Source organism: Crocodylus porosus, unplaced genomic scaffold (assembly GCF_001723895.1).
Source record: "Crocodylus porosus isolate Cpor-Errol unplaced genomic scaffold, CroPor_comp1, whole genome shotgun sequence".
Taxonomy (NCBI): domain Eukaryota; kingdom Metazoa; phylum Chordata; order Crocodylia; family Crocodylidae; genus Crocodylus; species Crocodylus porosus.
Window position 1 is genome coordinate 64,069,114 of NW_017728909.1, and position 20,441 is coordinate 64,089,554.

The 20,441-nt window shown below is 43.1% G+C and overlaps 1 protein-coding gene and 1 long non-coding RNA gene across 2 annotated transcripts in view; one reads left to right on the top strand and one right to left on the bottom strand.

The window, feature by feature from the left end:
• Window positions 1-7,582: 7,582 nt before the first annotated feature.
• LOC109308126 lies at window positions 7,583-15,764 on the top strand. Its single transcript, XR_002100494.1, has 3 exons — window positions 7,583-7,823; window positions 11,061-11,062; window positions 15,754-15,764. It is a non-coding gene; the product is annotated as an uncharacterized LOC109308126 (long non-coding RNA).
• A 1,142-nt stretch (window positions 15,765-16,906) lies between these two features.
• The window catches only part of PCSK1 (proprotein convertase subtilisin/kexin type 1), a 37,885-nt gene continuing 34,350 nt past the window's right edge, over window positions 16,907-20,441 (bottom strand). The window contains exon 14 of the mRNA XM_019531715.1: window positions 16,907-20,161. Within this exon, the coding sequence (XP_019387260.1) occupies window positions 19,799-20,161 (363 nt within the window). The 3' untranslated portion in view covers window positions 16,907-19,798. The remainder of the gene's footprint in view (window positions 20,162-20,441) is intronic.

Consider the following 20,441-nt stretch of genomic DNA (forward strand, 5'->3'; position numbering starts at 1 on the left):
AAAGAGAACAGAGCTAGAGTGTTCTCAGTGGTGGCAGATGACAGAACAAGGAGCAATCGTCTTGGGATGCAGCAAGGGAAGTTGAGTTTAGATATTAGAAAGAATTTTCTCACTAGGAGGGTAGTAAAACACTGAAACAGGTTACCCAGAGAGGTGGTGGAAGCTCTATCCTTGGAGGTTTTCAAGACTGAGCTAGACCGAGCTGGGATGATCTAGTTGAATGGTCCTGCTTTGAGCAAAGGACTGGACTAGATGACCTCCTGTGGTCCCTTTCAACCCTAACTTTCTGTGATTTTATGAATTGTCTGCTGCTACAATGACTACTTTTGCATCCCTTCTTCCCCCAGTAAAGGTACCTAGGGGTGCTGCCTTGGTTGTGCACATATCAGTTATGCCACTCTGTCTCAGTATTCACAGCCTGAGTTCACACTATTGGTGTTACATGAATGTTTTATTGTTATTTGTAGTTAATTTTACAACACTGAAAATATACTGGGATTGAAGATTTTCAGTATCAGAGAGAAGTAAGGCTGTAAGGGGTCTCAGGAGATTATCTAGTCCAACCTGGGATCAAATCTATGACTTTGGTCAAGAAGGTGACTACTTGAAAACTGATATATCTAGGTGATGTGCCAGGCTGTCTAGTCTGATCCACTCTCAGATGTACTAGTCTGTCCCACAGATATCCAGAATTTTGAATATATTACGATTTAATATTGGTGTTATTAGCAACACACTCTGACTGAGCTAAGACATGATTTTGCAGTTTGTATTTGGGGAGTTTGAGTTACCTTATTGTGCAATGGAAAAAAAAATTCTTATAAATATTAGGTGAATACAGAAGCAGTGTCTTTCTTAGTGGGCATACTGTTATAGGGCAAACCCTTTGCCTATAAAATTAGTGCAAGGATCCAGTTTTTTTTTCCCCTCAGCAACTGGCACTACCGTAACTGTAAATTACTGTACTCGAGTGGCATATGCATTGTGGTTTCACATCAGTTTGTTCAGAAAGCTGAAGTATCTGTCCCAGAGATTCCAGACAGGCTTCAATAATTGATAAAGGTTTGGTCCGTATAGTCATGTAAGCATATATTACTCTCCCAATTGAAAGACACAGGGCACATCTACACGAGACACATTAAAGCACATTAGCCTAAGTTAATGTGCATTATGGGTGTGTGCCTATACGTGCACTCCCTTAATGCACATTAACTTAGGCTAATTGCACCTAAATTTGATGCAGGTATCAAATTTAGGTGCTATTAGTTAATGTACATTAACACACCTGTAGATGCGACCCAGCACTAACCAACGTTCCCTCTGAGGTGTCGTGATCTGAGAGTGCACCGCGTTGGTCCATGAGTGTGTTGCTTCAGTCCATTCCCGAATTGATCGTGCCTCCCCCTTTCGATGTGCACTGCTTCGGTCCGCCCCACAGTATAATCTCACCCAGTTATATAAAAACCTTGACATATGCATTCTTGGAAATACTAGAAAACTGAATTATTTGGGAGAAAAGAGTCTTGAAATACTAAACTATATAAATAAAATACTAAACTACATATAAAAATTAACATTTTTATATTTCAAGTTTTATACACATACATGTATATGTATATGTATATGTGTATATATATATATATATAAATAAATGTACTTCATTTTCTCATTCTTCATTGTCTTGATTACAAATATCCATATAACAGTTTAATATAAAAAAAATCACCAAACACTAAATACAATTATATAGCCTTGTAAAGAAAGAACTTGATTTTTTCCACTTTAATTACATTTACACAGTGCATTTTCGCCGAGTGGAGCAGCCATGCTGCCCAGCTCATAAGCATCTGGCAAGTGGCCCCCGATCTTTGCACAGGGCTGCGCTCTGACTGTTCCCTGCCTCCATGCCTCACTGCAGCCTTTGAAACCAGCCAGCAAGGAGGCACATGGTATCACCCAAAGGTGCTGGGGAGTGGAGTAGTTCTCCAGAGCCAGTGGAACCTGCACAGTGCCTGGCTCTGCCCCCACCCCCACCTTGCATCAGGGAGGAGCCGCTGCCTGCCCTGCACCACTCTCTCTCCCTGCTGGGATGCCAGTGCAGTGCAGTAAGGAGTGGAGTGAAGCCGAGCAGTAACTTACCTCTGCTAAGTGTCCCACGCTGGCCCCGGTGCCTCTGCCACGCTCTGAGTTTCCAGGAAGCCATAGCCCAGCTCCTGTCTGGGTGGGTGTGCAGCATTAAAATTTAATGTGTTGCCATGTGGGGTCAGGCCAATGCTCAGGATCTCAATATTGTGCTGTTAGACAAAAGGGCTTGGTGTACAATTGCACATGCACACACACAAAAATCAATTAGGCGTGCACACACTCTAGGTGCATACAACCCCACCAGGCATGCACACACACACTACCAACTCAGGCACATACATATCCAAAATTACCAGCCTAGGTACATGCACATCTATCACCAATTCAAGCACATATGCTCTAATGATAGTGACAGGAAATCATACACAATATACACACAGGTTAAACAGTGACTTGGTGACAGTGTGTGTGTGTGTGTGTGTGTGTGTGTGTGTGTGTGTGTGTGTGTGTGTAGGTGCTTGTGGTACCTATGCTTGGGGTGCTTGGTATGGATGCACCCACAATATTGAAGCTGATTAAGTATCTTTTCTTTTCCAAATGGTACAGAGAAATTAAGTATAGTCTCCACTGGAAACTTGCCAGCACAGCAATGTCAGTCAGGACCTTTTTCTTTTCTTCTTCCTTGCTTCTAATCTCAAAAAACTTCCCATATAATCTAATTACATTAGCAAACTGTCTATTTAGTGTAGACCAGTGGATCACAACTTTTTTATACTTAAAATGCCCCCGTTAGACACAAGACATCCCTCAAAAAGTGATAGCTCTTACTTGCACTTGGTTTTTGATAGGCCTGTGTGAAGTGGGTAATATTCACTTTGGATTCGGATTCAGCTGATTCGGGGGACAGTGATTTGATTCAGTGATTCGAATCACTGTCCTGAATCGATTTGGCCGAATCTGATTTGGCCCATCCCCCCCCAGCCCAGCAATGGCTGCTCCGCCTGCCCCAGCTCCCATGCAGAGCCTTCCCATGCAGTGGGGGGCAGCAGGATTGGCCCCTCCAGCTGGCAGCACCTGGCTAGCACCAGGGCTTTTCTTTAAAGGACCAGGAGCTGGGCTGGGGGGGAGGTCGGGGGGTTGGGGGAGTGGGTTTAACTTGTGAATCATGTGTAGGTGTTTGCATACCTCTGCGTGTTAATATTATGTGTCACACATTGGCACTCTTAAAAGGATCACAAGGCATTGCAAGGGTGCCGTAAAACCCTGTTTGAGAATCACTTTTGTAGCCAATATTTAGTCTGGTTTATTTTTAGTGGGTAGCATGGGGCTTAACTCACAGCAAATGTCTTCTTAATTGCTAATCCTGGCAGGTTCCTAGGGATGGAGAGTTGAGCTGGGATAGTGCTCAGGCTGGCAAGTAGCATAGTTTGTGAACAGAGTTAAACTCCAATTTTATTTTATCTACACAATTAAAATGATTGAAGCTTTGAGAGCAGACCTGTTGCTTTGTTCTTCTGCATGATAGCTTCTAGAAAGAAAAATACTTCTTCAACTTACCTTCTATCATTCTTTGAAGGTCCAAAGTGAGAAACTTTCCCCCAGAAGCAAAGGTATTTAAAATGTAGGAAGCTAAATACGCTGTTAGCTCTTAATAATAATAATAATAATAATAATAATAATAATATTCAGCTCTTCTGAAGGGGTTGAATAACAGTAATGATGCTATATTAACACTAATTGAGCTGGAAGATCAACCACATTTGTGACCTAGAAAAGAGTAGACTGGTCATGCACTAGATGGAGGCAATATCTACTCATTCTAGGTGCAATATAGTAAATAAAATGTCTTCCTGTGCAACCATTGCTCCCACCCACACAGAGGAACTGATTGTGTGACTTCACCTACTGCAGAGCAATGGGAAATGTTTGCATTCGGAGTTTAATCTGTTTAAACAGAAAAAAAAAATTGTACTTATCTTGATAGGCAAAGAAAACAAAGAATCTCCGCTCACATATAGTAATCTACTAGCTTTACATTTTGTCACAAACCTTTGCACTGAAGGCAAGAAGTCTAAAGAAGCGACATACCAAAGTACCACTAAAATTCAAAGGATCTTATTCTTTTAGGTTCTTTTAGGGCATCTTACTCTTTTAGGTTCCTTTGAACATCTCATCTATAAAATACTTTGTTGGTCATATAAACTCTGCAAGAAAACTGCTTTGTTGCTATATTTCAGAGATAATACATGCACCATGTCTAATGTTCCACTCTTGCATGTCACTGAGCTGACATGACTGCACTGGCTCCCCTAGAAATTGGGAGCACAGCTTCAAAGCAAATCGCGTCTTTTCAATCATACATCTCAATATAGACTATATAACCATTAGGGGTATGTGAAATAGTTCATATTCAGTTCAGATTCATCCCGAACTGGGGACAGTGATTCAATTCATTGATTTGGATCACTGTCCTTGATTTGATTCTGCCAAATGTGAATCTGAAGATTCAATGCTGATGCAGAGAATCAGTGATTCAGCCAAATACACAGCTTTAAATGTTTTTTTCTACATACCTCAAGGTACCAGGCGCAGCTCGTGAATGCTGCAATGCTGGGACAGAAGGTCCGTCCTACGGGAGCGTAGCAGGGGATGCCGGCTGTGTGCTCGATGGTGAACCTGGAAGTAGACCAGAAGTGCTTCTGGTCCACTTCCAGGTCCGCTGGGGAGTGTGGGAGCCCCCCATGTCTCCCCAGCTTGGCAGTCAGCCCCCGGGTGTCTCCCCAGACCCAAGAGACACCAGTCGCTGAGCCGGAAGGGTATGGCGGGGGGGCTAGTGTGCTCCCTAGAGGACCTAGAATTGGACTAGAAGCACTTCTGGGTCTGCTGCCAAGCGTGTTGGGGACACTCTCCCCCCCATTCCCATGGGATGCTCCATCTGCCCTAGCATTGCAGCATTCATGAGGCACCTGGTACCTTGAGGTATGTAGAAAAAACATTGAAAGCTGTGTCTATGTCCAAATCACTGTCCAACGGTGGGCTTTCACCCCAAATGTCCTGCCCCTATCTGTGGTAGAGGCTTGTCTCTATCGATCTAGGTATCATCAATCTTTGGAGCTCATCACCTGTCTGAGCGGCTTTTTTTTCTTTTTCTTCCTTTCTTACTCTATCTTCTACACTAAGACAGCTTTATCATTTCAGCTTACAAGACGAAGTCCACCACAAGTCTTGCTGGCCCCTCCCACACATCCACAATCTCTCCTGCCACAACTTGTTGTTACAGGAGAAAATAGAATGCTGGGTGTCACGGGGCGGGGCGCAGGGGCGGCCGTGATCCCTCTGGCGCCCCTACCGTGCCAAGTAGGGCAACTCAGCACCCTCTGTCTCGTCCGCCACATCTTTGATCTTAAATGGTTCTCTATGGGAGGCTGCCTAATTGTCCTCTTGGACACGGTGCCCAAGTGTCTCCCATCCCCTGTCCTGGGTGTACCGCCTTGGTGTGCCCCAGCCTTATGGGCCACGCATGCCTCCAACCTCCCCTTTAGCACGCCTCAAGCCTCGGAGCTGGACCGGATGTTCTTGTGTCGTGTACTCGCCCCTCCCGGGCTTCTGTTCCCCTCTCACCCTTCCTGGGCCTCTCTCCTCTAAACTCCCTCTCGGAGTTTTTCCCAATACAAGCACCCATCTCCCAGGGCCTCTCCGATATATGCGCCCCTCTCTGGGCCAGTCAACCATACACACAGCCCTGCCTGGGCTCCTGCCCACGCGCTCAGCCCTGTACGGCTTCTAACTGCGCGTTCAGCCCTATCCGGGCTCCTAGTCACGCGTTCGTCTCCGTCGGGTCCCTATCTGCACATCCGCCCCTCTCCAGGCTTACTCTTGTGTGCCTGCCCCTCTCTGCGACTTCTACCGCGCACCCGCCCTTCTCCGGGACTTTATGCCGGTAGGAGACCAATCGCTCACTCTGGACCCTCTTGTCCTGGTCTGCCCTCTCTGGGGCCTGTGCCGCGCTTCTCGCGCTTCTCTGCCGTCTCTGGGGCCTGTGCCGCGCTTCTCGCGCTTCCCTGCCGTCTCTGGGGCCTGTGCCGCGCTTCTCGCGCTTCCCTGCCCTCTCTGGGGCTTCCCAAGTTTGGGCTCAGGTGGCCCTAGCCCTGCCTGGCCCCCAGACCCGCCTTCTCGGGCCTAGCTCGCGCGCCTCCCGCGCTTGGGGCTCAGGTGGCCCGTGGCCATGCCTGGCCCCCTAACCCTTTTCTGGGTCATACACCCTACTGGGCAAACACCGCCCTCACGGACTGGGGTCTCAACACCCCACACACCGTGCCTCTCCGGCGCTCATCTGCTGTGCCAGCTAGGGCGCCAATCACCGTGACACCCTGGCACCGCTTGCTGTGCCCTTACTGGGCACCAGGAACCCCCAGATTATTGGGGAGCTCCCGTGAGGCCTCCTCACACCCCTACAGCCTCACCTGGTCCTCCGGTCAGGGTCAACACCCCCAACACGCGCCCCACTGGCGCAAACAGCTGTGCCCGCCCGGCACCACTCGCTGTGCCCTCTGGGCACCAGGAACCCCTGGATTATTGGGGAGCTCCTGTGAGGCCTCCTTGCACCCCTACAGCCTCACCCGGTCCTCCGGTATTCACACAAACAGCCCTACTGCAAAGCAAAGCTACCAGCCCACCAGCTCTAACTGAAAATAAGCCTACCAGCTATAACATAAGGGTCCAGGCCCAAACTGGCCCTCTTGCAAAGGCGTCTCATTCAGGGTTCTCTTTACCCTCACCATGGTGCAGTCCCTTAGGTGTTCAGGCAGCACCGCTCGTCTCTGCTCTGCTGGGCTTTTCTGCAGAGCTCCTGCACCTCAGGCTGCCAGAAGGGAACTGCTGCTAGGCTTTGGCCTGGGCTGTTTATAAAGGCCTAGCCCTGCCCCTTTCCGGTCATATGACCAGCCTGGTTGCTCCAGCAACCAACACCTGTGCTGCCTTAGGGAGCTTCAGCAGCCCTTATTCCTAACGACAGTAGCAGGCCCCCTAGTGCCCTGCTACACTGGGGCTTGTGGGTCTCGATGTTTTGGCTCTTGCAATTTGTCTTAGTGTAGCGAGAGCTCCACCAACCCCTACACCCTTGCCCGTTCCACTGGGTGGTAATTCAGTTATCTCCGCGATCTCCTTTCGAGCAATACAAAAAAAAATGCTCCTTTGGTCTCTAGGTCTGGCCAATCAGTATCCCCAGTGGGCCTGGTTGTACTTCACTCAGCTGGAACCTGGCACAGACCTGCCAGTAATCCTAGCCAGTGTTTTTCCTGGCGTATTGTCCTGATAGTTGTAAACGTACTATCTGGGGTGACTTTCCTTTCACCCTAATGAAAAAGAGAACAAAAAAACAAGCTGGCACTTCTTCTGCCCTTATAGTTCCTTTTTCTTCATCCCTGCTATTAGGGTCTTTACAGTACCTTCTAACTGCCTTGCTGCAGTTTCTGTTTCTCTCCGGGTGTTTCCTTCAGGGTTCTCTCCCCCAGCAACTCCCTCCACAGAGTTGCTTCCCTTAAGCCCAGTCTCCCTTGTTTCCTCAGTGCCTCTGGCTCTCCCTGCCATCTCGCTGCTTCAGTCAGTCACTTCTGGTTTCCTGTGTCTCTCTTTTGCCTGCCCTGTGTCTCCTTTTATCCTGGAATTCCAGCTGACTCCCCCTCCCCTCCTGAAACACCAGGTGAAGAAGGAGCCCTGCAGAGTTCTTTGCAATACAGGTGGGGCCATTTTACTTCTCTGGGGCTCTTCTCTCTCCTCACAATCACCAAATCTTTCTGAATCAATTTGGAAGGTTCTGATTTGATTTGGAAAGATTAAAGGGTCTCCTGATTTGATTTGGATTCAAAGACTTAGCCACCGAATCGGGTGGAATCTCTGCCAAATTGAATCAGGGACTAAAGATTTGCACAGCCCTAATAGCCATATCCTCAGTTGGAGTAAACTGATAGCACTCCATAGAAGTCAAAAGGAACTATGTTGATTAACAGCACCTGAAGAGCTGACCTAAGATGCCTGACCTTAGATATTTGAAAATATTTGCCTTTGACTTTGTGGGTTCAGGATAAAAGACATTCTCATGATCAGGAGGTACCTGGAAGCAAGTAAATATATTATTTTAAAACAAAATAAAGGATATATGATTCATCAGTATGAGCTAACAAAAGGTCTTTATGATACTACCATCCTGAATCTCCTTGAGAATATATATAAGGAAAGGTCAAAAGTAGGACAGTTTCAACAGCAAATTGTTCCACTTATCAAAGAGAGAATAACATAGAAAACAGTGTCTCAAGTCTATGATTTCCTGTCTCCATGATCTCTTCCCCTCCTACACAATGGTGATTCCTGTTGTGACTCATATGTATCTTAGAGCCAAGTACACTGTTTCCCAGAAGTCCTTTAAAGACAGTGAACTCACTCAGAACTGACATCAGGGCAGTGCAAAATTTGTCCCCATGATTATATGTTCTTTCAGGCAGTCTTTTGTCACTATGTATTTTTAAAGCACTGCATAGCATGTGATTACATGAAGAAAATATGATGATATAAATAATATTGTCCAGCTTCTTAGTGCCACATGGATACAATTCTCCTGATCTTAAAAAGAGAATTATTTCAGAGGAGTATCCTGAAGGAATAAAAAATGCGTAATAAAATAACTTTAAATTTTAAAATAAAGTAAAATTGTGCAGATGGTATAACTCACAAGCTTAATGGACATGCTGTTAGATCCATAGCATGTCCGCTAAGCTTCTGCTTCATTGTCCCACTGCTAAAGAAATGTTCTTGTGCACTGACAATTACTTTTCTTCTGAAGTAAAAAGAAAGTGATGCACTACATTGTGGAGCATTGAACTCCAGTACAGTGGAAAGAAAGCATCTCATGAGGAGCAATTGCTCACAGGATGAAACCTAAGCACAATTCATGATATTGGATACAGAATTGTAGAGAGACAAATGGGACATATCACCACATGTCTCCAGCACTCCTGTGTTGAGCCCAAAGAGTACTACTTAGAAGCATTTTCCTCCCATTTTCCTTGTGTACCAAATCTTGGAAATGAGGCAGCATAGCTAGTTTAAGGCAGCCCTGAGTAAGTGCCAAGAAGTTCGCCAAGACAAGGGTCAGGGAGGAGTTTGAGTGCATGTTCAAAGTTGTTCTATGCTGCCTACACTGGCACATTTCCAGGATTTGATGCATGTGAAGTGAGAGTAGAGGATCCAGAGCTAATTTCAGCGATGGGATAGACCCACCCTCAAAATAACTAGGAAGAACTTTTAAATCATGTATCCCTTATTCAATATATAAAGGCCCTTTAGCAAGGTCCTTTCCTATTCAGTAAACAATTTGGCTAGGGATAGACATTACATATAGACCAGTTTAAGTGATCAGAAACTGGCTTAAACCTGCAACAGAACAGATGTTCAGTGCACATAAACCAGTTTGAAAATGGCTGAAACTGGTTTGAGATAAACGTGGTTGAATGTAATATCACACTTAGCTGATTTGGGTCAAAATGGTTTATGCAATGTCTGTCCTAGTCTTCTTGCTGGTTTAAGTTAAATCAGACTCCCCCAGCATCCCGGCATGCTCTCTGGCCTGGGCAGGGCTATCTGCTCCACAGCAGGGCTGGCCCCTCCCCTCTGCTCCCTGGCTGCAGCTCTGGCAGAGACTTGCAGGCACAGCAGCATCAGCCTGGCTTCCTCCTGCTCCTCCCCTCACTTCACCACTCCCTGATAAGTAGGTATCTCTCATTCCCCTCTGCCTTACACAGACACACAACATTACCTAGCAGACCACATACTGGCTACCATCTGTGCTGTGCCAGACAGCAGTGTCAGTTTATGGCTTTTTGGAGCTAATCAACAAGTCAGCTCATAATGTCCCTCTGTTCCTTTTTTGTTTAAGAGAGCTCAAATTGATGAAAGGCAGTTTGTTTTCTGATGGGATGATAAATGCTGATAACAGAGCTGATAAATGCTCTGTTATCAAGGAGGTGGGGTAACTCCTCCCTAATCCTGCTGAGATCTGGCCACATGCCCCTCAGCTCAGCCCTGTGGAATGGAAGGGAAGGCTGCTTTAGTGCTCCCCACCCGCCCCCGGTCTTCTAGCCTGAGCCACTGCAGGCATCTGACTGCATGTCTGGGATGTCTGTACAGTTACACACTGATTTAGCCTAGCCAGATTAGACTAAACTGCAAAGATCAAACCAATTCAGGCTCAGGCTTTTTTAATATCTGTCCCTAGTCTTTAAATTTGCCCTTATACTCAGGTGCTTAAGCTGGATGTAAGCATTCTCCTGTGCTTCAGAGGAATGTACTGTAGTACTCAGTTTATTGTTACTAGGGTCCACACTGTTGTCAAAGGAAATTTTGCCTGAAGTGAGGCTGTATTTGAGCAACTGATAGTGCAGCCTTTGGCTCACTGACTAGGCCCAGGTGAACATTTTCAGAACCAGGCACTGATTTGAAGTGCCTCAGTTTTTGAAGACAAGGTTCTTGGGGTAAATTTGATATCTTTTATTAGACCAACTAAATAGTTGGAAAATTGTTTTTTTTACAAGCTTTCAGGCACAAATGCCCTTCTTTAGTTATAGGGAGAATCTGCTGGTGTTTGTGTGCTGTCCTGAGTGGAATAGAAACTTAAGCCAAAATGCAAATGTGTGGCAGAAAAGATCAGAGGGGATGAGTAATAGGTATGAGACCGGTAGTTGGGGGGTGAGGGAAAGGAGAGAATGCTGATCTGTTTATAGTACATAGCTGGTAAAATGTAGAGAGGTTACCTAGGGTTATCAGATGGCAGATAAGTTATAATGTGCCATAAATCCAATGTCTATACTTAGTCCATGATTTTTTCTTTGCAGTAGATTTATGAAGTGAAGTTTGTAGGCTTGTCTACAAAAGGTCTTGTGTAAATTCCCTGTGAGGATTAGAAGTGAGGATTGGAGAAAGAGTGGTTGTCTTGTGAGAAGTGTGCACCCACAGGTGACTGGGTATTCTTGTCTTTGATAGATTTTCAGTGTGCATTCATTCTGGTACACAGTTGTTGTTTGGTTTCTCCTACATATTTTCCATCAGGGCATTTAGTGCACTGGATAAGATATATTACATTTCTGGAGGTGCAGATTTAACATCCAGGAATGGTGATGGTTCTGTTGTGAGGTGTAGTTATAGTGGGAGTGGTGGAGATGTGTTGGCATGTTTTACATTTTTTGTCCTGGCATGGTCTGGATCCAACTTTTGAGTACATACTCATCCTGATACAGTTCATGCTTGATATTCAGAGATAGCAAAAACCAGCAACGCCACCTGGTGGAGATAAGAACATTTGACACCACTGAAAATTTGATCCCAGCTGGCTCAGCTTGGCTTACAAAACCTAAAACATCAAACAATTAAAAAATCAATGAATGCTACTTAAAAAAAATAACTGTAGTGATTTAATGAATAATCCAAGATGCAACACTTAGCCAAAAAAAGCCCTTGTCACACAGATATTTCATTAAAAATATTTTATCCTCCCCATCCTGACACTCCCCAAAGTAATTTTTTGCCAATTTAGAAAGACAAATATTTTGTGAGGAATAAAACTTATTTTTCTACCAAGACAACTATATGGCAGTATTTCAATCGGTTTGCAGATTAACATATTTCAGAAAACAACTGCCACATATTGTCAGTATCAACGCCTGACACAAAAGCAGGAGAAGCAAGAAAACAAAGCTCAGCTTGGAACAATTCCAGTCACACTGCTACCCCTTCTCTTCCACTCTTGGTCTTTCTCAGTATAACCAAGATCTGCCATTGGTGTGAACATATTAAGTTCACATAAATGCATATTTAAATTTACTTCTAAGAGCATATTATATGTGGCTAATAAACTGCATTGACTTTATAGGTACTGATATAAATGGCTGGTTACATATATATTTAATCAACGGTCTGTTTTCTATGTTTCTAACTGTTCTTTAAAAATACATATCCCAGGCTTGCCATAGCAGTCAGAAAAACAATAAATGAAACACTATGTAATGAAATAGAGAAATTGACAGCTGGTTTTAAAAGAATATATTTTAATATCCTAGTTTCTAAATATGAGCCAGAGGGTATTTGACGTAGTTATTGATGTGTGACACTGAACATGAACATGCCCTTTGGTTCCTCAATGTTTGCAATTCTATGCACTCTACCCTTGTTGGTCTGAAAATCTAGGACTTCTGCACTAATTCACTGCCTTTAATGGAGTTGACATATGGCTTTACTCTATGCCTACCCTTTATTGTTTTATTTCATACAGCACTTTGAGAACTAGCATGAGGAAAACTGGGCCCTTAGTTCTAAGTGCACCTCCTTATCAGAATATGTAGCAGACCATGATATTGATTACTTATGATTTGGAGCATCAACGGATAGTGTTTGTCGTTTGTACATAGTTAAACAGCAAGTAACTGTGAGATAGCAGCCAACCCATTTATTTCTGGTGAAGAATGTCACAGTGTGTCACAGGTATGCCCTGCCATGGGGGGAGGGGTCAGGGTTCAGAAGCTGAGGGTCACAACACTAGGTGTCAGTTTAAGTCCAAGGTGTCATGCTGCCTTGGGTTGAGATGGATCCATGTTTGAGGCCGGGCTAGAAATCAGGAGCTGGAGAACTCAGAACTCTTTAGAGCAAGCGGGAAGAAGGTACTGAAGTCTAAGGCAGGGGATGAGGCAGGAACAAGGGTCGAGGGCATTGGTGATGTGTAGGTGGTGTACGTGAATGTATGTGCACCCGCTGAGATCAGCTGTGCACCCGCTGGAAGTGCCAGCTGCAAAACTGGAAGTGCCACTGGAAGGAAAGTACACTTCTGGTTTTGCTGCTGACTCAGCAATTGGCCACTGGGGGATCTCCCCCCCATGTCTGATCTGGTGGCCCCCCAGACTCAGGAGGCACCAGTCACCCATGGTCAAGGGTCAATGGCTGGAGCAGGGCAAGAGGCAAGGCAGGATGGTCTAGGGCAGAGACAATGACAGAAGCACTGCAGAAGAGTCCCAAATACAAGGCTATAAACGCTGTTGCCAAGACAAGTGTCAGGGTTCTTATACACTATCCATCAAGGGCTCGCGACTTCCATTGGTTCCCCTGATTCATGTGGTTCACCTGCAGCATAGGCCTTCATCCAGAAGAGCTGTGTCTGAGCCCCAGGGTTCCTGCCATAGTAGAAGAAAAGCTATGTACTAAACTACATTTGTGCAGAGATATCTAAATAGCCGAAATAATGTAATCATTATGAGCTATTTTCCTGACAACTGTATTATTTTTTATTGTGTCTTTTGATTCTTTTCTGGTATCTGAATGGAACTCAGTGTCATAACTAAAGCAGGGCAGTTGCCCAGGCGCTGGCTTGAGGCTGTGCATGGGGGAGGTTAGAAAAAAGCAGCTGCTTTTGCAGCTGCACAACCACACCAGGGGTGCAGCAGGACCTGGAAGTTGCCACTGCCCCTGTGTGTGGCAGCTGCCCTAGGCACCTGGCCACATCATTATGTTTCTGATGGAACTCAACCCTACATGGCTTACTTGTTTTTTGTTTGGTATTTGCTGCATTTGAGACAATTTTCCATTTGTCAACAGGTCACATTTTTCTCATAAACTGAATGTTGAAATAAACAGTATTTTTAATGAGCACCTTGGTCATTAAGTAGCAAAATATTTACTTAAATTATTTGTATATATGGCGAATGAGACTGAAGCCCAAGCCTTTCCACCTTTTAATAGGTCAGGAGTGGAATGAAGGAAAAATAGACATTTTCTCAGGCAGGAGCTCTCTGTAATGCTGTGTGTTTGAAAGTGCCTGATGATTTCTTCTTGTCTGAGGTTACACATTAAGCACAATTCTCTTAAGAAAAAAAAGAATGGTTGTTATGAAAGGAGACCTCTGACTGCTTAGTAATATTTTCAGATGTGAAAGTATGCTGTATAACAATATAGCTAAGGATATGGTAGGTTTAGCCTTCAATCATAATAATGGTTATCCTACATTTTAAATATAAATATACTTTCAAAGCAGAATGCCTGAAGACTTTAGTAGCCTGTTGCTTTCTCAAGCACATAACTAATTTGGCTCAAACCAGTTTATGCAATGTCTGTCTCAGACCCCTTGCTGGTTTAAGATCCCAACATGCTCTCTGGGCTGGGCAGGGCTCTCTGTTCCATAGCAGGCCTGGCCCCTCCCCTCAGCTCCCTGGCTAGAGCTTCAAAGACTGCAGGCTGCTTCCCCACTCCCCTCACCACTCCCTACTAAGCAGGAATTTTCCCCTCCCCTCTGCCTTGCTGAGGAGGCATCTGTGTATTACCTACCAGACCACATGCTGGCTATGGTCCCTGCTGAATCAACAGGTAGCTGGTAATGTCCCTGTGTTGTTTTCTTATTTGGGTGATAAACACTGTTATCAATTTCCTGCTGGGCTAATCAGAGCTCCTGCCAGAGCCTGGCCTCACCCCACTCAGCTCCATGCTGTGAAAGGACTTGAGGGATGCTTTAGCTCCCCCCAGCTTCTAGCCTGAGCCACTGCAGGCATGTGCCTGCATTTCTGGGATGTCTGTCTGGTTACAAAACTGATTTAGCCTAGCCAGGTTCAACTAACCTGCAAAGATTGAATCAATTCAGGCTCTGGCTTTTTCAATGTCTGTCTCAAGCCTAAGAAATCCTTACCTCTCTGAGAAAGTGGAACTTTCCAACATTATTCCCTCAGTTACTGCTTCTGTTCCTATTCATATGGAATTGGCCACCTGTAGCACCAGGAACCATAGTCAGGGTGAATTTTAATAATTTCTACTTTCCATGATCACACTCTCTACTCATACAAAATCTCTTCACTCCTAATTTTAGAGATTCTGATGTGCCTAATATAGTCCTATCTTCTAGTCTATATATCATTTTTAGGTTTTCCATTAAAAACAAAAAAACCTTCTTGGGCTGGAAATGTCCAGGCTTTTTTTCAGTTCAAAAGAATTTTTTGAAGGGTGACAGAGTTTGAGAAAAGTGGTTCCATTAGTTTTCAGTTAGAATATGTGCCTCAAAGGAAATACTTTGCACTTGGATAATGCAAAAGGCCTAAACTGGATAGCTCAAGCTTGGTATATTTTATAGATTTCATTGACATTTAATAATCAAGCCAATTTTAGAGAAAATTGGCATTATTAGAAAGTTATAGATAATTAATGTTGTTTGTGCACATTAGTTATCTATTGTTGGAAATGCATATTTGTTAAAAGCAGCACATATTTGTTAAAAAGTACTTTAGCTATGAACATATTGTCATCTTAACACATTAATAACTTTACCACCATTGAGCCAGTTCTCTTCAAAGCTGGTTGGTAAGGTAGGTAACTGAGACTTTAAAAAGCAAAACAGAGTTGATTTTTTGAAAAGTGTTTTTAGGTTTTTGAGTTAGAAAGTTTAGATTTTGGAAGTTCAAGCTTTTTCATTCAAGGCTAAGGCCTACTTAGTTCAAGGGTAGATGGGACTGTTTGGGAAGTGGTGGGTGTATCTACAGGTGCTATTAGTGTGACTGAATAAACTCTGGTGCAGTTCATGCCAGAGTTTATTGCTCCCAGACTCTGTGTTTACTCATGTGCCCAGGTCTGCAACACACTGAGCTGGGGAAGAGCAGACCTGGCTGGCAAGGAGCTCAGGGGGTCAGCCTGACAGCCCGGGCCTGCTCTTACCCAGCTGAACATTGTGTGGAGAGGCATGAGGGTGCTCCAGTGTGGGGCTAGCCAGCAAGTAGCCCCTGCACTGAAGCACCCTTATGCCCCAGCTAGCCCTGTTAGTGTCTACATGTGTGTTGCAGCACACTAAATTATGCCATCATAGAATAGCACTTGTGCTGACAAGTACTAACATACAGTGGCATTTATTAGTTTCCTAATAGGACCACACATGTAGATGCTGAGACTTTACTGCAGATCTAATTAGACAACTCATGTAGATGCTCCCAGTTGTTTTCCTGATTCTGTACTAGTACCTGCTTAAGTCAAAAGCAGCTCTAACTTACACAATTGGTAACCAGGTCCTAAAGAACAACATGGCAGTGAGAGACTGGTTTAATGCCTCTGTGTTATAGTATGTTCCTTAACCCTGGTGTACGCCAACATGTTATTTCCTTTCTCTGATGCATCCCTGCCCAAGGATATGAGCCAGTATTTGAAACTGGAACCACTTCTATCAGATTTACCCTAGCACACAGTTGTCCTCTTCAAAGGAAGCACTCCACAAGCCATTTACTGTGAGAATATAAGGAACTATTTACTTCACTGCCTTGCACTCTGTGTATTTATTTTAATACCTTGCAAAGCAGAAGTTGAAAGCTTTTATGCAGATGCAAGACAGTGGAAAATCAAGATTTTTTTTTCAGTAAAATTCCCCTTATCTTATTATTGTCTACCTCTTCATTATAAGTTCTGTGCGACTGCAAGGGTACTGCAGACACATGCTTTTATATGAGACAGAAAGAAGGATGTTACATTTCAGATCTTCAGGAACCAATTTTTCTCTCATTGAAACCAATAGAGAATCATCATGTGGCTCCAGTCATGAAAGATCCACCCTGTATTTCTTTTTCTTCATTGCAAATACATATTCTAAAATTTTCTGATCATAATAAACTACATATTTTGTGCCCCCCACCAAATTTTCTCAGTGATGAGACCATTCATTCTTCTTAAGTCTAATGAAATGTTATATTTCCCAGATAACTGAATCCATGGCTTGACTTCAGCTTTTGTTTTCTTTACAAATGTTAAGACCACACACTCTGCGCTCTGCTAACATACTGTATTATGCTATTATTAGACAAATGTAATTTTAACAGCACATCACATACATGTTGTAGTTACTGTTGGAACATGCCTTTTAAAAATACCTTTATTGGATGAAATTTTCTCTTTCTCAAGAAAAAATTGGTTCCTTAATATAATTTATTATGCCTTTTAAAATTCTGTCTGTTTGATAAAATCTTTGATATATTATAAATACCTGTAAAGAAAATATAATTTAAAATTCTGAGAGAAAACATCTTTTTTTTTCCCGTTTACAGTTTTCACAAAACCCACACAGGCACCAAGAGAAGACTAACAATAAAAATAATTTAAGTTTGTACAATATACTCTGGGTTGGAAACATTCAAGAGACAGACTTTCATCAGATTAATTTTAAAGCTGTTCTCTGATGAAACTTTGGCCATAACATTGGAATTGGGCTTAAAACAAAGGAAAAGTCATGTATATAACTTATATACATATAACGTATTTAACATGAGTACACTGTTTATGGTCCATTATTGAATCTGCTGTTATTAAAACGTGAAGTAATCATACAGCAATGGGGGTTTGCTCTTACTGCTGCTCCCTGAAGACAGCTGCTGTTAAGGCTCATAACAAAACAATTAGCTCCCAGTACTCAAATCTAAAGCAGGGGTGGAAATTAGCTAGTGTACCCTGCCGTCCACTCCTGGCTATGAAATTAGTCATGTTTTCCTGTTCAGCACCTCTCTAAACTGCCTTTCTAAGTCTTAGTGTTAAGGGACATCATACGAAACACAAGAAAGCTTTCTGGTTTCAACCACTTCCATTTTTTGACCACTTCCTACCTCCAAGAAAAACTTCCAATATAACAGAGAGCGAAGAGGAAAAAAGAAAGAGAGGGAAAGAAGGAAGAGGAAATTTAGTAATAACATACACTTCAAACAAGAAGTCACTGCCTTGAGAGTCTGAAGATGTACTTTAGGACTCCTTAAGCCGACTAAGTTAAATCCAATTAAAAGTGGCATAGTGCAGAATTAGATCTAAGAACTACATGATACCATTTGAATGAATGAGAAATCCGAGGTTTTTAAAAAAACTTATAAAAGAGGTCCTGTTGTTGTTTTTTAATTGGTTACTTTATCAGTGGGATTAACTATTGTTTGAGTACCTAGGTTTTTATTTTAAATATGAGGATTTAACAGTGGTTTTGAAAATCTGCATCCATGCCAGGCAAAGTTCCCAGTTTGAGAGACACCAGTACCACTCATGAAATAGAGATACTGGAACAGTGATAAGTATTTCTAAAATCTATTTGGAAAAGACATTTAGAGACATTAGAGAAAAGGAGGTAAATTCTAGTCAGCGCTTATTTAGACAGCTTTGGCATTGTAATTAATCACTGCATTTATTCTACCACTTGAAATCTCTGTATTCCCCTGCCCTAGGTTCCTCCAATTTTTACCTGCTTACACAACTACATACTCTCTTGTCAAATTTATGAGTAACAAAATATATGCCAACTCATATTCCCAATACAAATGTGTGTCTGAAGTATAGTTGCTGTGATGTGTGCTGCCCTTTCAGATCATTCTGTTCCAGCTCTCTTCATCCAGCAAGCCCCCCACCATCCGAGTCAGACTAGCAGTTTACCTGCTGTCATTCAAGTGGATTCTCTCCATATTTCTCTTCCTTCTCTATTTTGTTTCAACCTTTTCCCCATTCACCTATTCTTTTCCTCCTTTCTTCGGTTCCTTTGTCCGTGATAACTTCTTCCATCTTTTTTACTCTCTCTCCATTTTCCTCTCAACCCACCAAAGGATTTAAGATTGTTGCAATCAACCTCTGACATTGTCATCCCATTTTATAGAATTCTCTTATGGAAATATCTTCCTTATGCCTACTTCAACCTTGCCTATACCGCATCTGCTGCAGGTCTCTGGGAGAACAGGACCTGCCCACCCAACTCCATTGATGAGGTCCAGAGCCAGAAGTTTGCTGGTGAAATTGCTCTAGACTTGTCCCCAGCGCCTGGCCTCAAGCCCTCAACCCCTTGTAGGACTAAAAGATTCACCAAAGATTCCTGAAACATCACTGAGAAAACAAATTGATTACAGATGTTGCTGCAGTAGTTTCTACAATACCACTGGTGATGGGGATCATTGGCTTGATTCTGTCTGCATTTTTTATTTCATTTTAACTTTCATTTTAGTTTAAACTCTGCTGATATGAGATCAGAATAAAGTCCAATCCTTTTTTTTTTTTTCAACTGTGGATAATGGAATCTTCTGATTTATAGCTGTCTGCAAAGCTCAAATGCACTGCAAGTTTTCCAGCCATTCTAGATTTCTTTCCTATAGAATAGAGATCTTTGGGTTGGTTGTCATCTGGAAAATGGCCAGGGAATCTGTATTTGTGATAGTATTTGTAGCTAGTGTTAAATCTTGAGTGGATGCCACGTGTGATAAGGATTGATAGATTTATTACAGGCCTAGAGAAGGCAGTATCTCCCCATAGCTTTGGCAGTTCAGTTGAGAACGGCTTGACATCCCTGATTTTCAAGCTCAATGCTTGCTCAGAGAATAAAGTGTGGAAAAATAAGTAAAAGAAAAAGGGTTTGAACTTGAGGGCTGCATTTTCAGAGGACTACAGTTGTATTTCATGCCACAGGAAAGAAACCATCTACTTTGATATTAATGAAGAAAGACCTTGAATAGAGTGATCATAAACACCCATAAGCTTAGTACCTCACACTTTCTGCTGCTTTTCCTTTCTTGGCATCCTTGTTAAGGATGAAGTGTTCAAAAGAGTAATTGTATAACTAGCGTGTAAAATACAGGGCTGACAAGGGAAGAGTAGGTGGGGGAGGAGGGGCATGAATATTTCCAACTCCAGTGCTGTATCATACATTCTAGTTTTCTTCATTCAAAATATCAACCAAGGCCTGCAGCAGTCTATCATCTCTATGCTTGTATGATTTGGTGTTGTAAAAAAGGTCAACGTAGTCACTGTATAGACTTTCCTCTGAGTCTCTTAACTGAGAGGGCTTGTTTAATTTTTCAAGGGCTTGATAGAAATGTTCGTATGGAATATTTAACTTTTCACTTGGAGTCTTCTTTGGTGCTCGATTCTGGGACATCTGCCTGCTGAAAGCACTTTGCAATAGGTGAAGCATCGCCTCCGATGGGATTTTGTCTCCCATTTTATCAGTGCTACTGCTGGTACCTCCTGTGACTTTGGATTTTTCCTTTAGGTTCTCCTGCGTGGTATGGTCCTAAAATACAGAATAGGATCAAAAGCATTAGGGATCAGTGAAGCTTTCTCTGAAATTGGCCTTGTTAACAATAGGAATGTATGTGGCTCCAGGGGAAAAAAAAACCTAAAAATGTCTTATTTAATGTATTGTATACAAGTAACATAGTATAGTATAGTATAGTATAGTATAGTATAGTATAGTATAGTATATTAGCTAATTACTTAACTGTACAGGTCTCAATCACAGCATATTATAATTGTGTGAAACCAGCAGATTATAAGAAAGTTAAGCCTGACTG